Raw genomic sequence first — 24,968 nt, 5'->3', positions numbered from 1 at the left:
TCAAAATATTTTTAAAAATACGTTCGATTTCTAATAAGTGTTATGCTGGCTACTTATTGACTCCCTGTGCCCAACTAGTAGCTACTGTCGATGTTTTGGTGGCCACTGATGTAATCACCTATGTGGAGCTACACCACGTGGTCGTTCCCCTCTGACCAGGCCGGGATTTTCATCCCTTCTTTGGCCACGGTTTTTATCAGTCTGCAAACCTGACTTTGAGAAACCTCATGTCCGACCTTACTTTCCATCTCGTCGTCCTCATTAAGTCTAACGCTCATCTAGGGTTGAGGTGTCGAAGAGGAATCCAGAATGTGACTGATTATTCTGTGTTTCCATTCCAGAGCCATAATGGAGCACAAGGAGCTGCTGAAGGTGCCCTGGGACTGGCAGATAGGTGAGGCATTCGGGGGACGCCTCGCAATCTTACGCGGAATCGTCAGCGGGGAAGAAAGCTTCCGAGATCGAGTGCCACAGCTGCGGGGGTGGAATCGATCAGCCCACTGAGTCAGTTACTCCCTGTCATATGCTCCATCCTTTCATTCCGGAGGGCTGTCCCAGGAATGCGGCTTCGCTGATGAACGGAGGAGTGTTTGGATGATGAGCAGAGGCTGTAGGGTGAACAGTCGCAGCGAAGACAGGCAGGGGGCTTTGCCGCCTGCGGTTGCAGCTTCGCTCAGTCCAAAGATCTCAAAACCGATTTGAATAGAAACTAAAATGTATTTGGCACTTCCGCAGACACAGACGTACAAGCACATTGGAATTCCTGCACGGTTTCCTCAGTCAAGGTTTAAAAACAACACCAACAACAACTAATGGCTGTGATGCATTCAGGGATACAATAAAATAAACCAACAGATAAATAGAATTATATACAGGTATACAGTATGTATTCTTATTTTCATTTTACCATGGTGCACAAAGCAGGGGAGGCATGACAACGTAGGAAACTTACATGGAGCAGTGTTTCCCAATCTGGTCCTCGGGGACCTGTAGACAGTCCAGTCCATGGGAGGAAGCAAAAATGTGTACTGTCTGGCAGGGAGCTGGGAGGGAGCAAAAATGTGTACTGTCTGGCAGGGAGCTGGGAGGGAGCAAAAATATGTACTGTCTGGCAGGGTGCTGGGAGGGAGCAAAGATGTGTACTGTCTGGCAGGGAGCTGGGAGGAAGCGAAAATGTGTACTGTCTGGCAGAGAGCTGGGAGGGAGCAAAAACGTGGACCATCTGAGGGTTCCCATGGACCGGGTTGGGAAACACTGATACAGAGTAACATAAAATATCCCAAGAACTTACACAGGCTGAACTGATGCCATAAAATAAGAATATGTTTCAGAAAAAAAAGTAATTAAGCAGGGAAAGATGGAGAGAGGTGAGATCACACCTTAAAAGTTAGCCAAGCACTGGTATTGTGGTACAATTAGAAGATGGGCCCCAAGTCTCACAGCACTGTCTGCGGAATCATTAAGAGCATTTCTAATCCTGTCCAAGAATCTAAGCTGAGGTACTTCAGGGAGTTCTCAGGAAATTATCTTCTGATATGGGCAGGTCGTGTGATGTGCAGTAGCTGGTACTGAGACTTACTGGCAGGAGAACGCAGGTAATCATAGTATTTGACCCAGTATTTGACTGGCAGAAACAAGTTGTACGCCTGGTCAGGTCTGTAGAACTCAGGTGGGGCGGGGGGGGGGCAATTTTTGAACAGCCTGAAGCAGGAATGAGTAGAAGGGATGTCTAAATTTGTGGGGCGGTGAAGGTTCCATCAGTCAACTGGAAATGTGCCTTTAGAAATGTAGAATTGGCCAATTATTAGAAATAGTAGAAGTTCCCTTTCATTGAGGTTGAGCTTGAAGTCATATATTTCACCGAAGGAATCGACCGTGAGAATATGAGTCCTTATGTGTATTGAGCATTAATTAAATTCAGGGGTCATGTATATAGAGATCGTGCGGGTCGGGCCTCCCCAATCTCTCCATGCTCCATTTCAAATCTCCTTCAGCCCAGAAGCTTGAAGCTCAATAACATCTGCAAACAGCAGAGGGGAGTGAGGGCAGCCCGGCCTCTTTTCCCTATCAAATTGGAGACCGAATGAACTCGTATTGCTCATGGAAGCTGGGGACAAGGGGGCTAAAGTACAAGAACTTGATCCATGAACTGGAGCTGGCCAGATCCAAAATCACCCAGTGCTCAGGACAGATAATCCCACTGCATGCAGTCACATGCTCTTTCGGCATCTAAAGCAGTTAGTGCCTTGTGCAGAGGGGAAGCAGAGGACACACGAAGTGTGCAGGTAACACCTTCTGCTAGCAAGCCCCTGCCTGCCTTGAGCACAGACCACCTGGTTGCGACTGCTAAGAGACGTCCAGCTAACGCTCTGGCTGATTGCTTACTGTCTGTATTCAGTAACCTGATAGCATGAAAGCATGAGCTCTCTTTGTTGTTGGTGTTTTGGCCTACTAGAGTTATTGATTTCTGGGGGCAGTACAGACACTCAGACTCTACTTACGAACTTTCAACTTATGAACTTTCAGACATACGAACGAAGAGGACTGCAAGTCCAAATTGTGTTCATTGGGCTCCCATTTCCTGTCTGCAACATTAATTTTGTTTTCTGTGCTCCAGTTCCGCCTAGTATGACTTCTGGCCACTACTCCCATCTCGCAGCAGCGTAGCGTGCATACTCCCAGCACCCTAGTTCTTTGTACTTGCGTATACCCTTAAAATGATGCTGAATAATGACTTACGAACACTTTAAGTTACGAGCAGCTGTTCGGAACGTATCTCATTCGTAAGTAGAGGAGCGTCTGTACTGTTTTCATGTGAAGCATACATCATGAGCAGAGTCCATCTTCATGTACTACGCTCTGTTTAAGTCTGTTGATTATATGGGTCAGCGGCCGTTGGACAAGCGCATGGACACCCTAGCTGCGGAGATTTCGTTGTCCAAAACTGCTGCTTCTAGTAAAAGTCATGAAAACCCACAGATTTTGTGGAATGTATATTTGAATCAATAGTCTTCAAATCATTATTAAAGAGATGATAGGTCTTGTAACTTGCTAAGAGCTCGCTGGGCTCACCTCCATCATCTCCGTCACCTCCGTCACCTCCATCACCTCCATCATCTCTGTCCTTGAACACTCACTCTCTTTAGTGAACACTACAAGGACCCTACAAGGCCCAGCATTATGATGGGATTGTGAATGAGATCATGTGACCCCCAATTAAAGTCTTAGGTGTCTCACAATGGACAGAAAACATAGGCGTCCCCAGAGAGATTTGATTCTGTTAAATAAAATAAGAAGCAAACTAATGAAAAATGAATGAAATTCAGCGAGACTGAAATCTGTCGGGAGGAGAGGATTAGCATCTTCTTGGGGTTTGGTAGAATATACTAACTAAAGTTTAAATGGAATAGTCAGGGGTGACAGTACAATGATAATCACAGGTCACAACTGAGCTAAACAACTTGAAGGTCAATAAAAAATGCCAATAGGAGAGAAGCTAAACACTGGATGGAAAAAGGAAGAGCAGATCTAACCTTCACAGTGCCCTTAGTCTGTAACGCTCTAAAAGGGCTCATTGATCGGGATTGATTATTCAGGGCTGACCTAAACATCTAGCTCATGCATATGATATGCTGGGTTAAATCACCACCGGCAATAAAAATATGTGCATCTACTTTAACAGGGGAATTAATGTTGGCATCTTATTGGAGTGCAGGGGTTTTAGGACTGATCCAAAAAGTGTAGCAGGGAACACAGCATTTACCAGCCATTTGGGTCAGAAATAGTCTGAGAAGCTACAAATAGTACAAGTTTATTAATTAATGTGAATTTTGGATTGAAACGACTCGATTTCATTCCTGACAAAATTTGAGCTGTAGTTTTTTTTTGTAACAATAGCATCCTTACATTAAGGTGATGAAGGCACTTCAGTGATGAAGACCTCATTCTTCTTGAAGTCCTATATCTTCTGTCTCGCTCCAGCAGTGTTTAAACAGGACGTGGCAAACTCTGGTCCTATAGTTGGAATAAGTGTGAACACCAAAATATTCTCGATTGTCAGGATGTATATCTGCTCTCTGAGGTACCGCTAAAGCTACACTAGGACAAACTCCTGGAAAAAAAATCACAAAATGCAAATTCACGGGTCGTAATGATAGTAGGTAGCTATATAAATAAGGGCTCAGCTGTAATATAAAGGAATAGGAGACAGAAAGGAAGCTGTTAGGAGGTGAGAGGGGCCTCTGCAATGGGACAGACTTATCCAGTGAAGAGGAGAAAGGCCATATCGAGTCTGGGGAGGGGTGTGGCTCTGCAGGTCAGGCCTCTGTGCCTGAGATCAGAAGGTTACTAGTTTGAGCCCCAGCTTTTGCAGAATAGTCACATCTCTGTTAGGCCCTCGAGCAAAGCCCTTAACCCCTGAAACACCCCGGGGATGCTAGATGGATGACCTGACCCTGCACTCCATCCCTAAGCTTCATACTTAACTGTGTGTGTCTGTAATTAATTTTTTTTTTTTACAAATCTAAATACACACTGATGGGGTAAAACATTATGACCACCGTATCATGATGCGAATGATGTTGACTCTCCGGTCATGACCTTAGACCGCTCTCACTAGGCCCCCACCAAGGCCAACCACCAGCAACCCGCAAGCCTTGCCATTCCGAAGATGCTCTGACCCATTTTTCTGGCCATAATGATTTGCCCATTGTGAGAGTCACTCAGGTCTTCATTCCTGCCCATTTCTTCTGCATTTGACACGTCGACTACGAGTAGCGAATGTTGGCTAACCGTCTCATATCCCAGACCCGGACACTGTATTTACGAGAAAGTCAACATTATCCGTGCGTCTTGTGGAGGTCTTCATAATGTTTTGGCTCATCGGTGGTAGATACGCACAGTCACTTTCTCTAAAATGGTGACCTGTAGACATCAGTAAGTGCAGCATGATCTAGTTAAAGCCAGAAACATGTACATATGGTGTGTCTTGGGATCAGGGTAAATAATAGAGGAAAGTCACAGTGGGACTAACCTATCAAACGGCCAGGCCAGGGAGTGGAGACCCAGATCATGAGGAGAAAGTGGGTGGGGGCAGTATACCAGCCGACAGGTTTGCGAAGGATTGGCGTTCTCTCATCTCAGCCGAAGACGAGGCCAGTGGGATGAAGTGGGATGAACCTTTTACCTCTGTGCTGCACACCTGAGTGATTGTGGTCTGCTGCTCGTAGGCAGTTTAGGAGCTAAGGTTTGGTGAAACAGGTCAGAAATCATCTCCATATTGAAGGCACTCTTCACCAAAATCAGTGTTGGGGAAGTAGGCCTTTACAGACAGAGGTGGACTGTTCAGATCCAGAGTGTACAAATCCAGACCAAGGTTTTGTTTCAACTAACCAATTGAGTACACTGCGACTCTTTATAGTCAACTGGTTGGTTGAAACAAAACCTTGGTCTGGATTTGTACTTTCTGGACCTAGATTTTCCACTTCTGTCTGTAACTTTCATGATTAAGTTTTAAACACTGCCCAAAATCTTAGTATCTTAGCCTTCAATGTTCTTTGAGAGCCATAGGGTAAGACCTCCTCCCTACATGTCCAAGTACATCTTGGTGTCTGAGCTTGTGATAGCCTGAGATGGCCACAACATGTTGCAGTTACCTGGGGTGAAACTGGAAGTGGTGCATGCATTTTTTTGGTCCGACGGACAAACGGCCTGGATGGTCATGGTTCCCATTTAATTCCCATTGGCAGTACCAACAGGTGCCCACAGTAGAGGGATGAGGAGCTGGGTTGTGGCATAGGTGTTTGTTATATTTTTGTTAACATTTTTTGATTTAGGTTTTTCTTTATAAAATTGTTTGTATAATCTTATGGGCTCAATATGTTATGGGGTTTATTTAGTTAGTGGCATGTAGGTACAAATGTTATGGTAGTGTTTCCCCCTTGTGTGTGTTGCTGGATTGATCACGCAGTATATATGTTTCCCCAGTGTGTTAGTTGTTAGGTCAGTTATGTTCAGTGTAGGTTGGGTTATGCTTTGCTTTAATTTTGGTTTCATTCTGTTTGGTTGACCTCATTTTATTGGGCCCTGGATTTTCCTTTGTTGGATATTCTTTTGTATTTTGATGATTTTTGGATTTTCAGTAAAGTTTTGGTTAGTAACGAATTCTGTGCCTCTGAGTCTGCTTGCTGGTCCCTCACAGAGCTACAGCATTGGACGCTCATTTTCGCTTCATCTGACTGACTGCATCCACCAGGATTGCAGTAACGCAGTAGTTCTCTCCTGACAGAGAGTCTTTACAACCCGCAATTTCACTTTGTGCTCAAGGAAAAAGGAAAAGTGTGCCTGTCGCACTAATGAGAGACTTAAGTAGTCTTTAAGAGAGAGTGACGCGAATGAATAAAGGCAGCCTGTGAGTTTGTAAAAGGTGAAATAAAATTAATTGTGCCCAGGCACAATGGGCCACGTCTGCACCGCTGCTGTGCTCGAAGGCACCCTGTGATACCAATTGAAATACTTCTGATGTCGGGTTGGGGTGGTTGTTCCTTGTGATTAATATCCCCATTTCACTGGCTGTTTGGCTTCACTGTGTTGGTAGTGCTGCAGTCACAAGGCCCCAATCCCCTAAATCAGTGGTTCTAAACCTTTTTTGCACAGTGACCTAATTGTCAGCTCAGTCCCCACCCTGAACCAAGTATAGGTTTAAATTAACGCTATGATGAAGCGCATGGTGTCCATTTACGCCAATCAATGCCTATCGCACATATCTGAATGTGCCAGTGAATTTCAAATTAAGCATCTGTGGTTCGGCTTCTTGGATTGGTTGAGTGTTTACTAGTTTCGTACTAAGCATTTGCAGACCCAGCACCCGTTTATCCTGGTTAATTCTAGCATTGGGACTGGAAAATCTGATCGTGGATCAGCATTGGAGCTCGCTGGTTTTAAAATGCCTACATTTCCAACTCTGCCTCGCAACCAAAATTTGGGTTGAGATGACTCTGACTCCGGCGAGGACGATATCGTCCAAATTCCGACCTCTGGCTCTTCTTAGTCGAAGGTAGGGGTATTGCCGAGTTTCATCCACGGATCCCACAGCAGCTCCAGTCGATCACTTTAATAAACTCTGGAAGGGATCACTAGCGGCGAACTGTGGCTGAGAGTTTGATTAAGATGAGCTTGCAGCCTCATGTGCGGGTTGCAGTTTAGAAAACGCTCCTTGTTTGTGGCCATAATTGCTGGCATACTGCGATGATAATATGTCATGGTTTGAATTCCTCTGGTCCACCATCTAATCTGTATGTATCTGCAGGTCTTTGAATTTCCTAACCAATCACATCATATAAGGGGCGGAGCTAAACACTCTGGGGCCTCTGAGAAAATGTCACCTGCCCCCCCCCCCTTGTGTCGGTACTTTCAGTTTAAAGAATGAAATCGAAATGGTAGATAGATTTTGCTGGGGGGGGGGTCTCCCTCTGTATATTTCGTAAGGGTTCCTGATAATATATTTTGGGGCCCCTGTATAGTGTAGGCCCCCCTTGAATCTGCAGGGTATCCATGTCCCTCTGACACCCCCTGCATTTTGTACACACACTTGTGTGTGGAAATCTCCCATCCATTTAAGCAACACTGTCACCCAATTAAAGTATTTCAGGTCAGAAGGACAGGCATGCATTAAACATCCACGTTTGTTTGTCTAGCGTAACATGGAGGGGAAGCAGGTAAGATATAACAGGCATATAGCTGTCAAGGTGCCAGCTTGGCTGCTGCTCGTCTGAGATGATTTATAGAAGCGAATGTGAGATAGCAGCGAGCGGGAAAGGAGCCATTCTTAAAGCCGCCGCGTCAGATATGCTATTAACTCGTCAATGGGCGGATTCACATACGACGCGCAAATACCTCCTAAGAGAGAAGCCGAGTGCAACATGCGGGACCACAGTGCGGCAGATTCACAGTTTCTGATTTTTTGACTGAGTTAGGAGCAGGGGAAGACGCGGCAAGTTAATGGAGACTCAAAAGCCGAATGGTCGCTGAACACCACATGTGGCCCTTTAGTCCATTATGAATGCGGGCGGGGAGGCTCAGTGTCGGGAGATGCAGGCTTGACAGTGGTACATTAGCAAGTCCCCAGGAGCTTGTTTAGAGGGGAGGTCTGTCATTATCTGTCACTAACATTAGGAGCGACATTCTAGTTGCCAGGCGGATGAAGCTCCTTGAATAGGATTGCGGTGGCCCAATTAAATAATGAGGCCCCACCATGTAAAATGCATTGTTCACTTGCGAAGGGTCCTCCAGAATATTCGAGCAACACCAGGACATGGGGTGGCTACCCGGCGGCGGCGGGGGTTTGGGGGGGGGGGTTTGGTGCTTTCAGAGGGACTGATTACTGATTGTTAATCACCTAAAACCAACCACAAAGCCGTGCCATGTCTGTCACATGACAAGCATGCCTGGCCTATCCTAGCCTACCGCTGGCTTTGACTTTTAGTCTGTATTTGTCGTGACTGATTCAGCAGGAGGTGAAAATTTAACCCAGGCTTGGGTTAAATTTAACCCAACCTCAGATGTCTAGCACAACTGATTCTCTCCACCATATTCCGTAAATGAAAAAAAAATAATGAATGGTGAGGAATTCTGCTCAGCTGAAGAGAAAATAATCGGAGAGGTTCTACATGCTCTTCGGTCATTCAGGTGTAGAACAGTGAGAACCGTGGCTTTAAGACCACTTTCTGTAGCAAAACTGCATAATTTTGTTTATCTTAATCGTATTTGTGGACACTAGATCCCTTTGCTACTTACTGCAGCAAAGTCTGTCGAAAGCTTGTTTTGGGTTTTATGCAACGTGAAAGACACTTTTTTTTTTTCTTGATTCAAATTAATTATTCTCAGCATTGATTAGTGGCATTGCAGTGTGCATGGAACTTAAGACATTTTTGAATTTAATGTAGGAATCCCAGCAGGTTACAGTGAATAGCTTTTCATGTAGCAAGTGATTGTGGAGAGAGATTATTGCAAACATGTAGCTAGATATGCAGTTTTTATGTACACTCACGCCTCACTGGCCACTTTATTAGGTACACCTGTTCACCTGCATGTTGAAGCAAATATCTAATCAGCCAGCCATGTGTCAGCAGCATGATGTATGAAATCATGCAGATACAGGTCAGGAGCTTCAGTTAATGTTCACATCAAACACCAGAATGGGGAAGAAAGGTGATGTAAGTGACTGTGAACGTGGCACGTTTGATGTGCCAGATGGGCTGGTATGAGTATTTCAGATACTGCTGATGTACTGAGATTTACGCACACAAGCTTCTCCAGGGTTTACGTAGAATGGGCCGAAAAAGAAGAAACATCCAGTGAGCGGCGGGTCTCCGGGTGAAAATGCCTTGGTGATGGCAGAGGTCAGAGAAGAATGGCCAGACCGGTTCAAGCTGATAGAAAGGCAGCAGTAGCTCGACCAAGGTATGCAGAAGAGCATCTCTGAATGCAGAACATGGCAAACCTTGAAGCAGATGGGCTACAGCAGCAGAAGCTCATATCATCTCAGACTGGTTTCTTGAGCATGACAATGAGATCACTGTAGTCAGATGACCTCCACAGTCACCAGATCTCAATCCAGCAGATCAGCTATGCGATGTAGTGAAATGGGAGATTTGCATCATGAAGATGCAGCTGGTGTCAACATGGACCAAAGTCTCTGAGTAATGTTTCAAGCACCTTGTTGAATCTAAACCAAGAAGAATTAAGGCAGATCTGAAGGCATAATTGGGTCAAACCCGGTACTACTAAGGTGTACCTAATAAAGTGCCCAGTGATTGTATTGGAAAAATAAATTTGGAATGCAGTTATCTAGAAAAAATGATTTAATACCATTTCAGCTATACTTGCCACTAATGATCCAGCATAAACTGAGGAAATAAATCAATAGGATCAAGTGGGTGAGTTTGCACGACAACTAGAGTGAATCTAATCTTTGTGTATGGGCAGTGTGATCCTTGCATTCTGAGACAAATGGCAGCAATCTCTCAGTCTATCACCTGCTTCGTCAGCTGAAGAAATAAAAAATACGTCCTTAAGCAGGAAATAAGCAGGCAGGTAATTTGGTTAGTCGAGTGGCAGCTGGAAGGGGACATTAAACACAGATCCCAGTGAAATGACCTTCCTGCTTTGTGTGTCTTTGTCTATTATTGCGCTTGTATTTTTTCATAAGCATCAGGAAATGGTGAAAATTATTTGTTTAAAATAGAAACTATTTTCTTTGAAGAAACTGTTTCTGTGTCAGATAAATGCAGTGCATATTTTATTAATGGATTTTCTGAATGTTATTTTACATCAAATGTATAACCATTAGCCAATGACTTGTGCTGTTATCATCCAGAAATGAAATTGCATTCTCTTTAGATCACCATGTGTACAACGTCTTGTATTAGCTACAATGTATATGAAAGAAGCAGACTAAAGATTATTTTGTTAACCCTTAAAAGTAACATACCGTCACTGTCTGATGAAAACCACTGGTAACGCTTTAGGTGCACTGAATGTTCTATGAATGCATTATAAAGGTATTATGAAGGTGCACTTAATGTAAAGTGTTACCAAATTGCCTATGTCAACCTTTTTCACGATTGTGACTTTTTACTACACATGAAGCACACCCATTCTCCTTTATCTACTGATAGTATTTGAATAATTAAGCAATGAAAAAATGTTTTATGAAGTCATATATTTAACTCGTATTTATGGTCATAGTTAATATTTGTGTTCATGATGGTCGTTTGTATTGATTATTTCATATTGCTAATGTTAATATCTTAACATTGATAGCTAGCTGACTCAGTGTTAATTGTAAATATAAAGAAGATTAGTTTGTATCTTGTTGTCACTGACATATTTGCCTGCTGACAACAATCCACGCAAGTCCATTTAAAACATTAAACCCTTCACTGATGGCTGTGTAAAGACAGGTTTCCCTTTCCGGAGCTAAGGGTGTCCCATTGCATTGTTCTAGGTTTATTTTATTTTGTTTCTAAGAAAATAAGGTTCTTCACACTCCTGAAATAATGGTATTTTGGAGATGCGTGTTTTTCATCCGACAGCGACGTTATATTGGATTAATATCGAAACATTGGTTTCAAGACTGAAATGTTTACTGATTGGTCAGATGTTGCTGCTGGCGAATATGCTTAATTCCTTGTGAGGGAACCATGGTTACCCCTCTTAAGAGAGGCGCTGAATGAGGTAAATAGCCCAGGCCTCTGGGCGCTCGGCCTCCCGGTCAGGCCGGGTTCCCCTGTGAGTTAGCCGTACCGCTAACAGCTTTGATGCCCCCTGTCGTCCCTCAGGTCTCCTCTACATCGGCTTCAGTGCCTGCATGTTTGGCCTGTACAGCTTCATGCCCGTGGTCATCCGGAGGACCAGTGCCGCCGCGGTCAACCTCTCCCTGCTCACTGCCGACCTCTACGGGCTCTTCTGTGGCTTGTTCCTTTTCCAGTACAAGGTGAGCTGAGCCATATCCTATCGGACCTATCGGAATGTGGCGGGTAAATCTTTGCTATGGCAACATCCTAGTATTGTATGTTTTGGCTCTTAGGCAAGGGCTAAGGAATGACATCGCTACATACCACAGCAAAGACTCATTGATTTGCTTTTAGTTGACCTCCCAGATGCTTAAAAAACTATAGAGCAGGAGTCCCCATCTGTTTCTCCTTGAAGACTATATTCTATTAGCAACAAAAACCCAAGGTCCACTATCCACATCAAACTGTATTTTGTTCTGGATGTGGACCAGAGTCCACCAGTTGGGGATGCTCATGGGAATTTTACTTACACAAAAATGTTCAAGCAACTAGAGGAGGCGGGACCAAAACATTTGATTGGTTGGTCCTGCGCCCTCTATTTGCTTAGACCCACCTCCTCTACAATTTGATTGGTTATCTTTCTGATTTCATTTTGCCCTCAGAACATGTTTGTGTAAATAGAACTCCTATGTGCGTCTGGGACCCCTGGTATGGGTTTGTGGAGCTGTTTGTCTACTGCTTATTTACTTACTGTCTTGGTGGCAACAGAAACCATAGTGCTTGCTGTCTGTAAATACTGATCATTCCATTAAAGGCATCAGCTGCTTTTTTAGACCGAGATTTTCTTTTTAAGATGTCTGAAACACAAGGCATATGGCTTGGGCAAAAAAATCACTTTAAAAGCCTTTGAGAATGTTAAGCTCTGATTTCTGACCAATTAAAAAAAAAACGACGGACGCTGACTATCATTCCAGCTGGATGAAGGACTGTGAACACAAAGTATGTCTTCAGCTCAGAAGGGATGATCGGCATGGCAATGCAAGTCCAAAAAATGGATGGATGGATCAAAACAAGCTTTTGTATATTTGATGCCTGGTGAAGATGTTTTCTTCACCTTGATCCTTTCAGGCTGCAGCTCTAACTTACAGGACACAGGAAGTCATGAAGGGGGTGTTCTTGGGCCTGCCATTCTCTTCTGCTGCCCCGAGGCCAATTTTTTTGGAATCTTAAGTAACACAAACACTAGCTGGTTTTTCCAGCGACCTTCATGGTCCCAGAGTGAAGGCATGTCAGTGGATTTTTGCGTACATCTGTCAGTTCCAGGTCATAGAAGCGGCCATTTTCCATTCATCCATCCAGGGCAGGGTCACGGGGGTAGCAGTCTAAGCAGGGACGCCCAGACCTCCCTCTCCCCAGCCACCTCCTCCAGCTCCACCAGGAAATACCAGGGTGTTCCCAGGCCAACTGAGAGATATAATCTCTCCAGCGTGTCCTGGGTCTGCCCCAGGGTCTCCTCCCGGTTGGACATGCCTGAAACACCTCCCCAGGGAGCTGTCCAGGAGGCATCCTAGGTAGATGCTCGAACCACCTCAGCTGGCTCCTTTCGATGCGGAGGAGCAGTGGCTCTCCTTGGACCCCCTCTCGATTGTCCGAGCTCCTCACCCTACCTGTAAGACTGAGGACAGACACCCTGAGGAGGAAACTCGATTTTGCCACTTGTGTCCGCGATCTCGTTCTTTCAGTCACTACCCAGAGCTCGTGACCATAGGTGAGGGTAGGAATGTAGGTCGACTGGTAAATCGAGAGCTTTGCCTTCCAGCTCGGCTCTCGCTTGATCACAATAGAATGGTAAAAGTGTCCGTCAAACTACAGTACCAATGCTGCACCGACCCGCTTCTCAGTCTCCCATACCCTGCCCTCATTCAGCCATTTTCTGGTTTCGATATCTCATTCTGGGGATTTATCTTCTTAATTAGACTCTTTCTTTGTAATTGAAGACGTGGCTTCTTGACTACTCTACTCAGACAGTACAGCTGTAAGAGGCCATATTCCCTCTGCTGGAAAACCTGTTCGACTTCGTGTCTGTGCAATCCCTGTCATCCAGCATAGGAGACGCAGTGGACACTCTGTGTCAGGCGCTCCATCTACTCCCATGAGGTGGAAGGTTCAGCTGCTAGGAGTGGTTCAAGTTCTGAATGTTTAGAGTAGGGCCTGTTTTTTATGAGGGTGGCTGGGAAGTCACCATACAGAGTATGCTCCTGTTCACTAATCATTCTAGCAAGCTAGTTTAACCAGCACAGATGTGGTGCTCACTAGTGTAACCCAATCACAAGACAGGGGTGGATATAGTGAGCCAGGTGACATGCACCATCACTTAGAACATAAGAACATAAGAAATTTACAAACGAGAGGAGGCCATTCGGGCCATCAAGCTCGTTTGGGGAGAACTTAACTAATAGCTCAGAGTTGTTAAAATCTTATCTAGCTCTGATTTAAAGGAACCCAGGGTTTTAGCTTCCGCTACACTAGCAGGAAGACAATTCCATACTCTAACTACACACTGTGTAAAGAAGTATTTTCTCAAATTCAGTTTAAAATGTTCTCCCGCTAATTTCCACCTATGGCTACAAGTTCTAGTACACATGCCCCAGTACACGTGACTACAGAGGCTGATGGCTGACCAAGCATTCCAGTGCAGCCATTCTATGACCCAGCACCTGCTCTGGCATTTGTTCATCTGTTTTGCCCTCATGCTTATGATAAAATGGCTGCCGTTTGTTTTCGTTCCACCCGGCTGGTTTTATCACACCACTCCAGTCACATCCATCCGACTTCAATGTCACATGGTTCTGCAGTGTCACATGGTTCTGCAATGTCATGTGGTTCCACGGAATGTGGCTTGTGTTTCTGACATTTCCGCACGTCATGACATTAGCTTCAGTAAATGTAAATGCATCAATTTTCTGCTTAACATTCTCTATACATGAATGCTGGTGAATTAAGACATACTGGTCGGGAAGGGGGGGGGGGGTGATTCTTACAAAGATAAATGTTTGCATGTGGAAAATCAGGAGAAATCCAGGAAAATTGGGAGATTTGACAGGTATTAATTAAAATGACCCATAGCGTTTCGCTATGCTAATGAAAACTAGTTAACACACTTACAATCATCTTCCATTTCATTCAGGTTAGTAGTCCCCAGGCGCTGGGTTTGCAGCGGTAATGCAGGACACTTCCTTTGGCCTTATTACATTGTGGGAAATAACTTGGCTTTCCTGTACGTACGTAGCTCCATCATGCAGCGGCTCACCTGACACTGCGGGAGGGCAGGCCTGTGGAAAACCTCCCCGGCTCGCTGCCACCGTTAGGGGATTTTCAGTCCCACCATTTCCTACCTGACAATGACAGGGAGAGAATTAACAAAAATCAGGAGGATTACATGGTCCTCGTGTAGCTTACGCTGTGATTCTGCCACATAGCAGCCTCCTATAAAGCAGCCATTGTCAAAGACGGCACTAATTGTGTTTGAAATCCGGGGGGTGCAAGAGGGGAGCGGTTGGGAGCGCCGGCTCTAAATTATATCTGGTAAATATCTGCCATCTGAGCAGCCGCGTATTGGGACCTCATTCTCTCTGAATTTCCGAAAACTGCAAATTAAAACTTACAAATATGTTTGGAGTAACTTTCTTCCTGCAAGACAAAAAGATGAGCTGACAGCGTTCCTTGGTACTCCAGGCTAGTGAATCACACATTTCTATATCTCCCTTCCCTTTCAAACCGGCTTTATCACTGCACACCTGCAGTTACTCCGCAGCCTTGCAGGAAAACATCTTCATTTGCCCGGCGCACAGAGAGACTAGACATTATTATAGTTGTACCGGCGCCAGCTGAAATAAGACATGCCTATTTAGATTTAGAAAGTATTACTTACTGTCTGCCCATGAAATTAATGAGTAAACCATCGCTAATGTAATTACACACTATCTCCACCTATTCCCATCTGTCATTGTTGGCTGTTGATAGCAAGTAGCACCCAGGAAAATAAAAATAAAACGCCTTTGTGTTTATTTCTGTCTGTGCTGTCGCATGCAGTGGTTGAGGCCCACCGTGTATTTGAGATCCATATTTCTTGGTCTCACCAAAAGTGTGGCCCATACTTCAGGATGATGCAGTCTACACTCAGCAGTATGCAATGTTCTGGGAACAGTAACTTTTCAACTTTTTGTGGTTTCCAAATATCGATTTTCATACAAAACGGACATAATACATAATAGAGAGTTTTACAGATTTGCCTGTTGCAAAGACAGGAGTCTGGAAGCTTAAAGTGATGGCAATAGATTTATTGCACCTCCTGCTGGTTTCCACATTTTTAACAAATCTTAAGGAATTGCACCCCTTAAATGCTCTACCCACTGGGCACTAAGGCGTTTTAAGGTTAAGGCTGAATGCGAAATTGCACGCTTCCACACTAAATTCTGCAGCAAAATAGTACATGAGACATAATCATCTGTCCGAAACCCTATTGTGCATCGCTTAGTGCACGAAAAGTTCCTGGATGGCATCTGGTCAAAATCCCAAGTGTGCAAACACTGTACACTATTCGATCCCACGATCCTAGACGCGTCTTCTTACACAGTCAGGTACTTGTTGGTATGCAGGAGATCTGTCATTAAAGGTCGAAATCCAGCAGTTCAAACATAACGTAGTGCGTCTGGAAAATGTACAAAGTTTTGTACTTGCGCACTTCGGGAATCGCACAAAGTGACCGTTGCCATAGTACATAGGCCTACATTTTCCTCATTTAAGTGCATGGTGTGTGGAGTGTGGTTTCAGATGCAGCCTGAGTGTGTCTTGTAGTGCTTGTTACCCGCTGTGTGTGTTTACAGCCGTGTAGCTCCCCCACAAAAAGGGGGTCAGCTGACACAAAGAGAGGGTCAGCTGACACAAAGAGAGGGTCAGCTGACAGAAAGAGGGGCTCAGCTGATATGTACTGTGAGACATATATTTATCTCCAAGAGCTGCTGCTCCCTGTGGATTTCCCAGTGCTTTTCTCAGACATTGTAAAGCTACCTTGGAAAACCACTTAGATTATACATGGTTTCTATGGAAACAAAAGAGTCAACTTGCTTAATGGTAGAATTTTCCACTTACATTCAAAACATACACTAAAAAACACAATGACTTTGAAGTGATAGTCGATGTAAAACAAGCAGACGACTTTAGGAACTTGGCTATCAAACATATTTGTTGTATTTTCTAATCACATGTGTAATTAAATTTACGTAATTTGATATGAGAGAAATTTGGATATTATCATATGCAAAAAGGCAAGTCTATTGCATATGTTGGTCTCTATCTAAGGTCACCTCAGTTTTTGATGGGCTGTTTCTGAGTATTAAGTGAGTTATACAGGCTGCAGGTTGACCCAGTCGTAGGTCACCTTTCATTATAGCAGAGGGAAAAATTCAATTACATCACGCTAACAGCGTTGATGCTGCTGACCCTTGTATTGCATGTGAAGGGGGAATGTGGACGGAATAAGTCAGTGTGATGTGGCAGACAGGTGATAATAGCGGCTTAATGAACATTTTGTGTTCTGTGTAGCTCTGTGGTCACGGTCGATGGACGTGCCACTGGAAACCTTCATTGCGGGTGACATTAACCGTGTCACTAGTGCTGCTGTTCCGTCTCCACAGCCTATGTCAGGGTCTGTGCTACTTACCTGTGAAGTTCGTAGGAAGTTTGAGAGCAACAGGTATTCGTTTAGGGCTGTCACTGCGCCCTGTGGTGTAGTACGAGGAACCAGTGGACTGAGAGGGCCTTCGGTTTCGCCTGCAATTGATGAACGACCTTAATTATTGTTGCGTTGATTAAAAGCCTCGTTGGGTAGGGTGCAAGGCTGCCGGTTAGGTTCGTCCGTTTGAACTTCAGCTGGCCGTGATGAGTATTGCTATAGCCGGCCTCCAAAAAATGAAGATGTCAGCTTTATAATGACAGCTGCATCAGTAAGAAGCCTTGGGGAAGGAACATCTATCTCTGTGCTTTGTTAACCGGCCGGAATTGATTTTAGCTATCGCTGTGATTACAGTTATTACTGGTTTTGTGTTAATAACACACGATGAAACTCCATCAAGCGTCGCCTGGCCTTAGGTGACTCCCATGATTCTGAGATGCCGTGTCACTCACTTGCCCTCTTCATCGCCACGTCTCCAGCGTACCAGCTCTGAAAATACGCCTTCCCCCAAATCTTCAATGGCTGGATCTAAACAAAGCAAGACCTTGGGCTTGAATGAAAATAGACACACAGGAAAACAAATGCAGCATCCCCACATTCGTGATATTTTGGAATTCAACATCGGGTTATCTCACGGAGGAAGACACGCAGTAACCTGCGTCATACTTCGATTAAATTGCAGGTTCCTAATGCTAGCTGGATGTACTGTAAATTATCGTCTTGTCATACCAACGAAAGAGTGGATTCATCACAGTGCTCAGTAATTGCTTTCACACATGATATTTTCCCATCTCTACAACATCTCCGCCTCCATTCTCCTCACCCTATATTATACTGAAAGTCTCGATGCCGCCTGCTGTTCAGGAGTGTTCATGTCAACATTGAGAGCCAACTCAACATTACAATCACTTGCATTTCTTTGGTGCAGTGAAGATGTTTTTTTTTGTACAAATGTATGAGGATTTCTGACTTAAAATGGGTTTTTGTGTTTTCTTGTACACTAACTTATGTACCATTAACATGTAGAAGCTAACAATCATTACCCAGAGGCATTCTATCACTCACAATGCATTGTTGCCCTTCAGCTTAAACACAATAACAATGCATTGAATGCCTTCATAATGCATTCATCCTCAAAAAGACATTATGAATTTTGTAAAGATCGGAAGTGCACTGTCTTAAATAGCTGCACAAAGCTCTTTGAAGCTGGAGTTATTTTTAAAACTGCAGTCACATCCTTCGGTTCCAAGTCTTTGCAATTTCAGCTCCAGCTTTTGCTGTGAATCTGTTGGGTTTCCAGACAACTGACATGTATCTTATGAAAGCATACTCAGGCTTTTCAAATCTGTACTGTATGAGGGAAATACATGATACAGCCTGTGTCACCATAAGAAAATGCCATCGGTTTGTCCCCATGTCCAAACATGACCACCGCCCAAGTGACCAGATCTGCTCTGTAGGTTACACTGAGGACATCACTGTCACGACCTCTCATGGGGTGCAAACAGGGAGATGATCCAATGCGGGTGTCCAGGAAGGGTCCTGCAACCCTGCATTGCCCTGTGATGTGGTTGAGGCTCACTAAGAGTCCTTGGCGAAGGAACCCCGGCCTGCACGAAGAGCTTGTCAGCGTTTTACTGATGTCCTTTGAGGGCCTCTTAATGAACCTCATATTCGTTGGAACCTGAAGTTTATAGACCCGTTCCGTCTCTTTCTTAAGTCATCTCGTTAGGAATGAGAATTAAGGGAGCATCAAAAAGGATTATCTGGTAAAAATACCAAATACTAAGGTAGAAAGACGGGAAATGGCTCCTTATACTTTTAAATTAGACTCTCTGGAGTATTTGCTTGCATTTTTTAAATAAATGCACGAAGCCCTTGATTATTCATTTGTTGCTGATGATTAGCAAAGCCTGTTTATCTCCCTCCGGACATGATGCAGAGCTGTGGACCCCAAAACTCCAGGCTTTCTTGGCGCATAAGTCTGCCCTATCGCTGGTGCCGTAAGACTGTCAGTTGCTAATTAGTCACTGCTGATGTAGCGAACCTTATGTAAGGCTGTGCTCACTTTAATGAATGACTTTGCAGCCGGGTGACAAGACCGATGGTCACCTCACATCGGTGACACCACTGTGGAGATATACTGCTGGATGGCGTACGGTCTGAGTGGCGCACGATCTACCTCTTATCACTCCAGAGCTTGTGATAGGTAATGAAGTCCAGTCACTGGCTCAGATAATTCACTGTGAGCAGGATAAACACTGCGGACTTCCCTTAGAAGTAAGTGTTAGAATTGACAGCTGAATGACATTCCAATGCCCACAATATACACTAATGGAAAAGCTGACACATGCAGTAGTTTCTCTGCTGTGTTTGAGGGGAACGTCATTTTTGTGCACATTGGTTGACAGACACAAATGTACTGGTGGGGTTTTCCCTTTGCCTTGTCACATATCATAGTGGTCTTTCAAATTCCCTGTCAAATCATCCTGGGAGCGAGTTTACTTAGGTTACAGCTATCGTTGCAGAACATGGACATGTTCGATACATAAGCCGTAGGATGTATTTTGTCATGTGCCTTTTCCTGAGCTTGTTGCTGGTTTTTAGAGCATACACAATTACTTATTTAGTGTAGCACTCTTTTATGTCACTTTTTTACTTCAACTGCACAGCAGCACTGCTGAAGAACCACAAATCTTGCAGGAAGCCACTTATGTAATTCTGTTCCATATCAAGAACTCAGATGGGCATTCTGTTCTCTTGGGTTTCCGTTTTAAAATGTCACATGGTCATATCCCACAATGCATTCTCTTCTCTAGGGTTTCCATTTTAAAATGTCACATGGTCATATCCCATAATGCTTTCTGATCAAACACGACTTTTAAAGGCTCACTCCATAAACAGAATAGCAGATGTTATCTTCTGTTTAACAGACATTTTAATTAATCTGGGTTTTGTTTGTGTCATTTTGTTTCATAGTAAATGTCTTTTTATTATTCTAGAGTTTATTACTATTTCCAGACACAACAGATAATAAATACTTTCTAGGAGGGGAATATGATTTGTTTGATTGGTTTTGGCACAGTCCACCAAACATTACAGTACTGGCAAAAGAATTCTTTTTAATGTATTTTCAGGGGTAATTTAATTCACTGGCAATACTACTAAATAATATGATTTTATAAGGGAAAAAGTTTCAGTGACTAGTTTTTCTAGTTATGATTGGTTGTCCCACAGGAAATTAACCTGCATTTCATGTAAATTTTCTTGAGTAACAAACCCAGGGCTTTTAAAGTGCCTTAAAAACTCACCTGGCCAGGTTCTGAATCTTCGGGCCTCATGGCTGCGCCTGACTGTGTCTCCTCTCTCAGTTTTCAGGGCTGTACCTGCTGTCCTTCTTCATCATCGTCTTGGGGCTGATCCTGTACTACTCCTCTTCAACATACGTGGCCCAGGACCCCCGCGTCTACAAGCAGTTCCGTAACACCGGCGGCCCAGTCGCAGAGGCGCCCCCCCTCGGGCCCGTGGAGCCGTCAGTCACCTACACCAGCTTAGGTCAAGAGGTGGAGGAGGAGCCTCGGATCCGGGTGGCCTGAGGGGGCGGAGCCAGTGAGTGAGAGGCGGCGCCACGGCCTTCTCACCTCCCCCCCCCCCCCCCCCCGATGTCTAAAGAGAGGGAAAACAAAGAAATGAACAAAGAAAAAAGTAGCAAAAGAGCAGAAGTACACTGTGATCACAAACTGTGAATAGCTACCAGTGACAATTTAAGATTTTTTCCAAGTCATATATATACAAATAAATATATATATATAAATATAAATATATATCTATATCACCCCATCTTCTACCCTTCTACATTTTATGCTGTTTAGAAAGGTTTGTGGTGAATATGTATGCGTGCAGAAGCTCTGTTGTGATGATTATTACACTGGCGTATAAACTTTGGGAAAGTTTAAGCTTTGTCACGAAGCTGTAAGTGGGGTCTGTCTCCTCAGAGTCATGTTTTAAGATTCATCTCATTTAAACTTCTCCTCGCTCAAGAACTCAATGACTGGAGAATATCAGCTAATACATAGGTTTAGGCGAGAGCCAGTGCCTTGCTCTGTATCACTGTTGTGTGTTACGATATCAGCAGTTGAAAAGGCCTCAGAGCACAGCAGGTGTGTTCTGGTGATCCTGAGATGAGTATTAGCCTTTCTGACTGTTGACTATCATGCATTGGCTTTGATTTTCAGAAATATGTTTACATGTTTTTCTCTGTAAAATATATGCTCTAATTCAACTCAAGCAACTGCATATGTTATACATTACTGGTCCAAAACCAACCTCTTTAGACCAGAATCTCTGATTTCAAAGATTCCAGTGATACATTTCCTTTATACAGTTAGTTTACAGATCACGGCATTGAAAAAGACAATGTGGATTTTCTTACTTCACTTATATTACTCTCTGGTTCAGACCAGCATTTCAGATGGTTAATGTGGGTTCATGTGTCTCAACAACTGGACTTTGCTCTCTTACAATTTGACTTCTTTAGAGCCGTGAAATATCCCTCTAGTCTTTCTTCCTAGTGCAGTTCTTTCCAGCTTTCGATAGCATATACATTGTATCGTCTAAATTTACAATTAATTCACCTTTCCAGTTTTCATAAATAGACGGTGACGGGAGGGGGTGTTGGGGGGGGGTGTGGCTACCCCCGTAGTTTCAGGATGCCCAGCACTTTATAGGGCCCCCTGAATATGAAAAATAATAATGAACACGTTCTGGGTACATCACACATCCATAATTTCTACTATGGTGGGGGCCAAGAAGACATTTTGTCGGTGGCCCAGAATCCCTAGCTACGCCCCCTGGTGGCAGGCATGTACGGTGATCCACCATGAATGAGCATCCATGTGTAATGGCTTAAGGGTCAGTTCTGAAGTGTTTACACAGCAGGCATTTTCCCGAATAGAGAAAGTTGTAAGGGAATCTGAGGTTGGATGGACGATGATGCTTCCCATCCAAACTTTGACATTCCAGGAACTCTTACAGCCTTTTCCGCAGTGGTTTTGGTTTAACTTTGCATTTCCCAACATCTTCTTTACTTAAGTAATTTCTGTTATTATATCAGGATTGCAACACTATTACCGTTTCTCCGCACCAGTCTAGCTCATCAGCAGTGGGCAATTAAGAACATGACCAGGCTTAAATGACGGAAATAAAGGACAATATCTCTCATTACCAGTTACTTTTGTATGGACAATTCCCTTTATAAACGTCGTCTGATGATACTGTCAGAATGATATTGTTCTTAAGGGTTATACATACAACTTATTAGGAACCAATCAAGATTTCTGGTAATCTGACCATGAACTGAATGTGTACTATTTTAAAAATGAAAATGTATTTAATTTTTACTACTTTTTGAATGTACAATTCAGATTGTCAGAAAAGGCAGTTGCGGAAATATATTCCGAACACCGTTGCTCTTTTAAATTGTTTTCCTTCAAATGTATGTAATTTTAAAGTGCATAGATGTACCTGGTACAAATTTTAAGGTAACTTAAATCGACATTCAGCTGACCATGTAATGCTGTTAACACACTGGATATACGTGGTATGGTTGAAGACTACCGTTGATTTTTGTTCTGCCACTTCTGATTAACATTTGGTTATTTGATAGTACTTATGGAGTTGTGTTAGTGCGGTTTTAAGTGTAACTCCAGTTTCCTTGTGAATTTCCCCTTTGAAAAAACTGAAATGTGTTGGATCAAAATGTTTTAAACGCCAAATACACCGGAAGAGAAAAACATTCACGCTGATACCATTTGGTACGAACTGAAACATTTTCATCATCATACTTTAAAGGCTGAGGTCACTGTTTCGTCTAATCTGATGATTTGTGCCATTAATATTTTGATAAATGTGTAGTTTATATATTATTTGTTTAAACAATTGAGTTGAATTCAAAAATAGTAATGATTACATAATGTACCCCATGGGTAAATCTTTTTGTTAATTAAAAAAAGAATCCTTACACAGCACAGTTAAGTAAAAGATGTAAATGTAAAATAAATTAAAAAAAACACATGGTTTCCATGAATAAAAATGAAATATGAAACATTTTTGATATTTGCATGCTCGGAATGGACTGGCCGTGGTTATGTGGTAACTGTAAAATGTTTTCAAATAAATGCTTTATGAAAATTGCACACAAGTAACACAAACATCTATGCTGTTCTTTTATTTATTCTCATCAAACTCTTTTTGAAATAAAAACAATTTGTCTTATGAAAGACGATAAATTGTATTTTTAATACAAATCTAAGAATATATTGGCTTTAGGAAACACCGTGCCCATCATCATCCAATCATAATGATCTTTACTCTGGTCCTTGATGCTGTGCATTTCTCAGTTAACATCTGTGAGAAGGTCTGCTTGTCTGCAGCTTGCTGTGATAGTTGTATGTAATATAGGGGGTTATGTAAAATGCACAGCTCTGGAAAAATTTGAGACCACAGGACAATTTTTTGTTTCACTCATTTCTCAATTTATGGGTGTGCATCTGTGAATAATATGTTTTTACAGTGGGACCTCGGTTCTCGAACTTAATCTGTTCCGGACTCCGGATCGAATCCTAAAAAGTTCGAGTTCTGACCGAATTTTTCCCATAAGAAATGATGGAAAACCAATTAATTGGTTCCCGCCCCCCCAAAATTACACCTAAATATGTTTTTTTTTTTTTTAGCATTTAAACACAAAATGAACAGGATAAAACAAGAAGAGCATTTTTTTCTTAATGGCTTCCAAAACGATAAAGATCTTATCCCAACATTACCCCTGTCCTGCCCCGATCGTCCGCTCCTTCCGTGTGCCACGCCCCCTCGTTAACCTCGTATGGGATCCCCATGTGATCAGCTGTTTCTGGCTGTTGTCATTAGTCCTCTGCATTAAGTCCGCGTTTCAGTTTTGTTTCCCCAGTCTGGTCATTGGGTGCGTTCGACTTGCTTACAGCGCTGGCTTAAAGCAACGCATTCTGATCCTGACGCAATGCATTACGGTTAGATGCATTGCGACCTCTCACCCAGTTGCACAAACTGGAACCGCCTCCGTGACGACACACCTTTGCCCTTATTGGCTGAAGAGTTTAGATACACGCATGACGTTTGTATGCCATTAAGTTCCGATGCGTAATCTGCTGTTTCTCCCGAATATCACGTAAAGCAGTGAGAACTGGTTTTCAGTTAATTTACCTGGTAAAATAAAGTATATCACGTATATAAATTACATAAATGCTCTAATAGTACACGTAAGTTAGTGGTTTATTCATTGTTAGTTACTGTAATGTTGCGCTGCTTTAGTTGGTTAATCGTCCAGTCTGTGAAGAAGGCATTCAAGTAAGAATTGCATTTCCTGGCGCTTACAATTTATATTAGGTCAGCGTTCACGGTTCGACTTCTGATATTCAGATCGAGTTCTAGGTCAAACTGGTTTGTTCGACTTTCAAGAAATTCAAGTTCTAGTGAGTTAGAGAACCGAGGTACCACTGTATTTGCAAACTGTAGCCTGATTCTTCTGTTTCTCATGGATGAGGGGCTTCGTCCTTGCTTTATGGGACTTCAGTTCTGATTCTAGGAGCCTGATACGAACTATCCTAACAGTGCACTTCACACCTACACTTAATGTTTCCCATTCCTTTTGATGTCATCCTCCAATTCACGAGAAACTGTTGGGTAAGTTGACAGTCATCTCTGCCATTATAAATTCGCTTCTGCCCTTTACCTGGCTAGTTTCTGCTCATTCCTAGTGTCTCCTGCTTCATCTTATTCTTATGTACTGCTGTTTCGGAAATTTAAAGTTGTAATAAAATTCCAATAAAAAATGCATTTTTACTAGTAAGAATTAAGTCATGAAGCCTTATACTAATAAAAGACTATTTGGTTTGCCATACCACACC

The 24,968-nt window shown here is 43.2% G+C and overlaps 1 protein-coding gene across 1 annotated transcript in view; it reads left to right on the top strand.

The window, feature by feature from the left end:
- slc35f1 (solute carrier family 35 member F1) overlaps positions 1–23,306 on the top strand; it is a 69,998-nt gene extending 46,692 nt beyond the window's left edge. Inside the window, exons 6-8 of the mRNA XM_072702840.1 lie at positions 342–394; positions 11,340–11,494; positions 20,400–23,306. Of these exons, the coding sequence (XP_072558941.1) occupies positions 342–394; positions 11,340–11,494; positions 20,400–20,624 (433 nt within the window). The 3' untranslated portion in view covers positions 20,625–23,306. The remainder of the gene's footprint in view (positions 1–341; positions 395–11,339; positions 11,495–20,399) is intronic.
- Positions 23,307–24,968: the final 1,662 nt, after the last annotated feature.

This window comes from Paramormyrops kingsleyae, chromosome 19, assembly GCF_048594095.1.
Source record: "Paramormyrops kingsleyae isolate MSU_618 chromosome 19, PKINGS_0.4, whole genome shotgun sequence".
NCBI classification, from domain to species: Eukaryota; Metazoa; Chordata; class Actinopteri; order Osteoglossiformes; family Mormyridae; genus Paramormyrops; species Paramormyrops kingsleyae.
The sequence above is the reverse complement of the archived record's forward strand: the minus strand, read 5'-3'. Positions and strand labels throughout refer to the sequence as shown.